This window comes from Anarrhichthys ocellatus, unplaced genomic scaffold (assembly GCF_004355925.1).
Source record: "Anarrhichthys ocellatus isolate YVR2014 unplaced genomic scaffold, GSC_Weel_1.0 scaffold81, whole genome shotgun sequence".
In the NCBI taxonomy this organism is placed as follows: Eukaryota; Metazoa; Chordata; class Actinopteri; order Perciformes; family Anarhichadidae; genus Anarrhichthys; species Anarrhichthys ocellatus.
In genome coordinates this window covers 1,224,327-1,225,135 of record NW_022280111.1, presented here as the reverse complement: position 1 = coordinate 1,225,135, position 809 = coordinate 1,224,327, and the positions used below count along the sequence as shown (strand labels likewise).

At 46.8% G+C, this 809-nt stretch overlaps 1 protein-coding gene across 2 annotated transcripts in view; it reads right to left on the bottom strand.

Moving 5' to 3' along the window:
- The window catches only part of dcaf13 (ddb1 and cul4 associated factor 13), an 8,431-nt gene that overhangs the window by 4,189 nt on the left and 3,433 nt on the right, over positions 1-809 (bottom strand). The window contains exon 10 of one of the 2 annotated variants that reach the window (XM_031874537.1): positions 21-779. The exons of the other annotated variant lie outside the window; for it this stretch is intronic. Within the exon in view, the coding sequence (XP_031730397.1) occupies positions 735-779 (45 nt within the window). The 3' untranslated portion in view covers positions 21-734. Of the gene's footprint in view, positions 1-20; positions 780-809 lie in introns of those variants that run through there. 2 annotated transcript variants of the gene reach the window in all.

The window sequence follows — 809 nt, the reverse complement described above, 5'->3', positions numbered from 1 at the left end:
ATACATACACTGATGGAGACGTCCTGAACCCGATGCAGACAAATCCTTGATTCAGCATTTCTTGATAATTAAAGACCCCTTCAGTGCAACTTGATTGTTAATGCTTCATTATGTTCCGAGTGGGCCGCTTTAAGTGATTGGCCAATCCAAACTGCTGATAGGAGCAGCCCTTGTCTGATCTCTTTAAGTGCAAAGCTTGCGGATAAATCTTCCCTTACACAGTGACAGTAAAACAAGTGCCAAAAGCGGGCCAATTTTCCACTCTGGGGCTGCATTAAGAGAAACAGCGAGGGTGAATCCGTTTAGGGATGAAAGATGAAAGATGGCTGTTGGAGATGGCATAGATCTATATTATTGAGCATTGGGACACTTCCCCAGCATCTCATAGGATCTATATTCGACAGTTGAGCTTAACGTAACATTAAGCTTTTAGCTTCTGCTTGCAATACACGTGGTGCTCACATCACAAGATATAAAGCGTCAGCAGAGAGTTATCCTTTAGCTGAATCTTCCATTGATGATTTGTCATAAAAGTTTTTTTCCCCGACTTCCGCTCGCCACAAAGAGCAACCGTGCCAATTGGTACATTGTACTTAATGAGAGTGATTCTACACTAAGTCAGCATCCATCAGGGCACTTGGCAACGGTAGCGGCGCTGCTCCTGGCATAGTCGCCCGCTCTCACCCTGCTGAAGTGGGCCCGGGGCCACAGCTGTGTCGAGGAATGCAGCTAACTCAAAACAGCTGATAAAAATCAGCTGATACAGTATGTAGTGGGGGCTGACAGTAGAGGGGGGGGGGGGGGGGGGG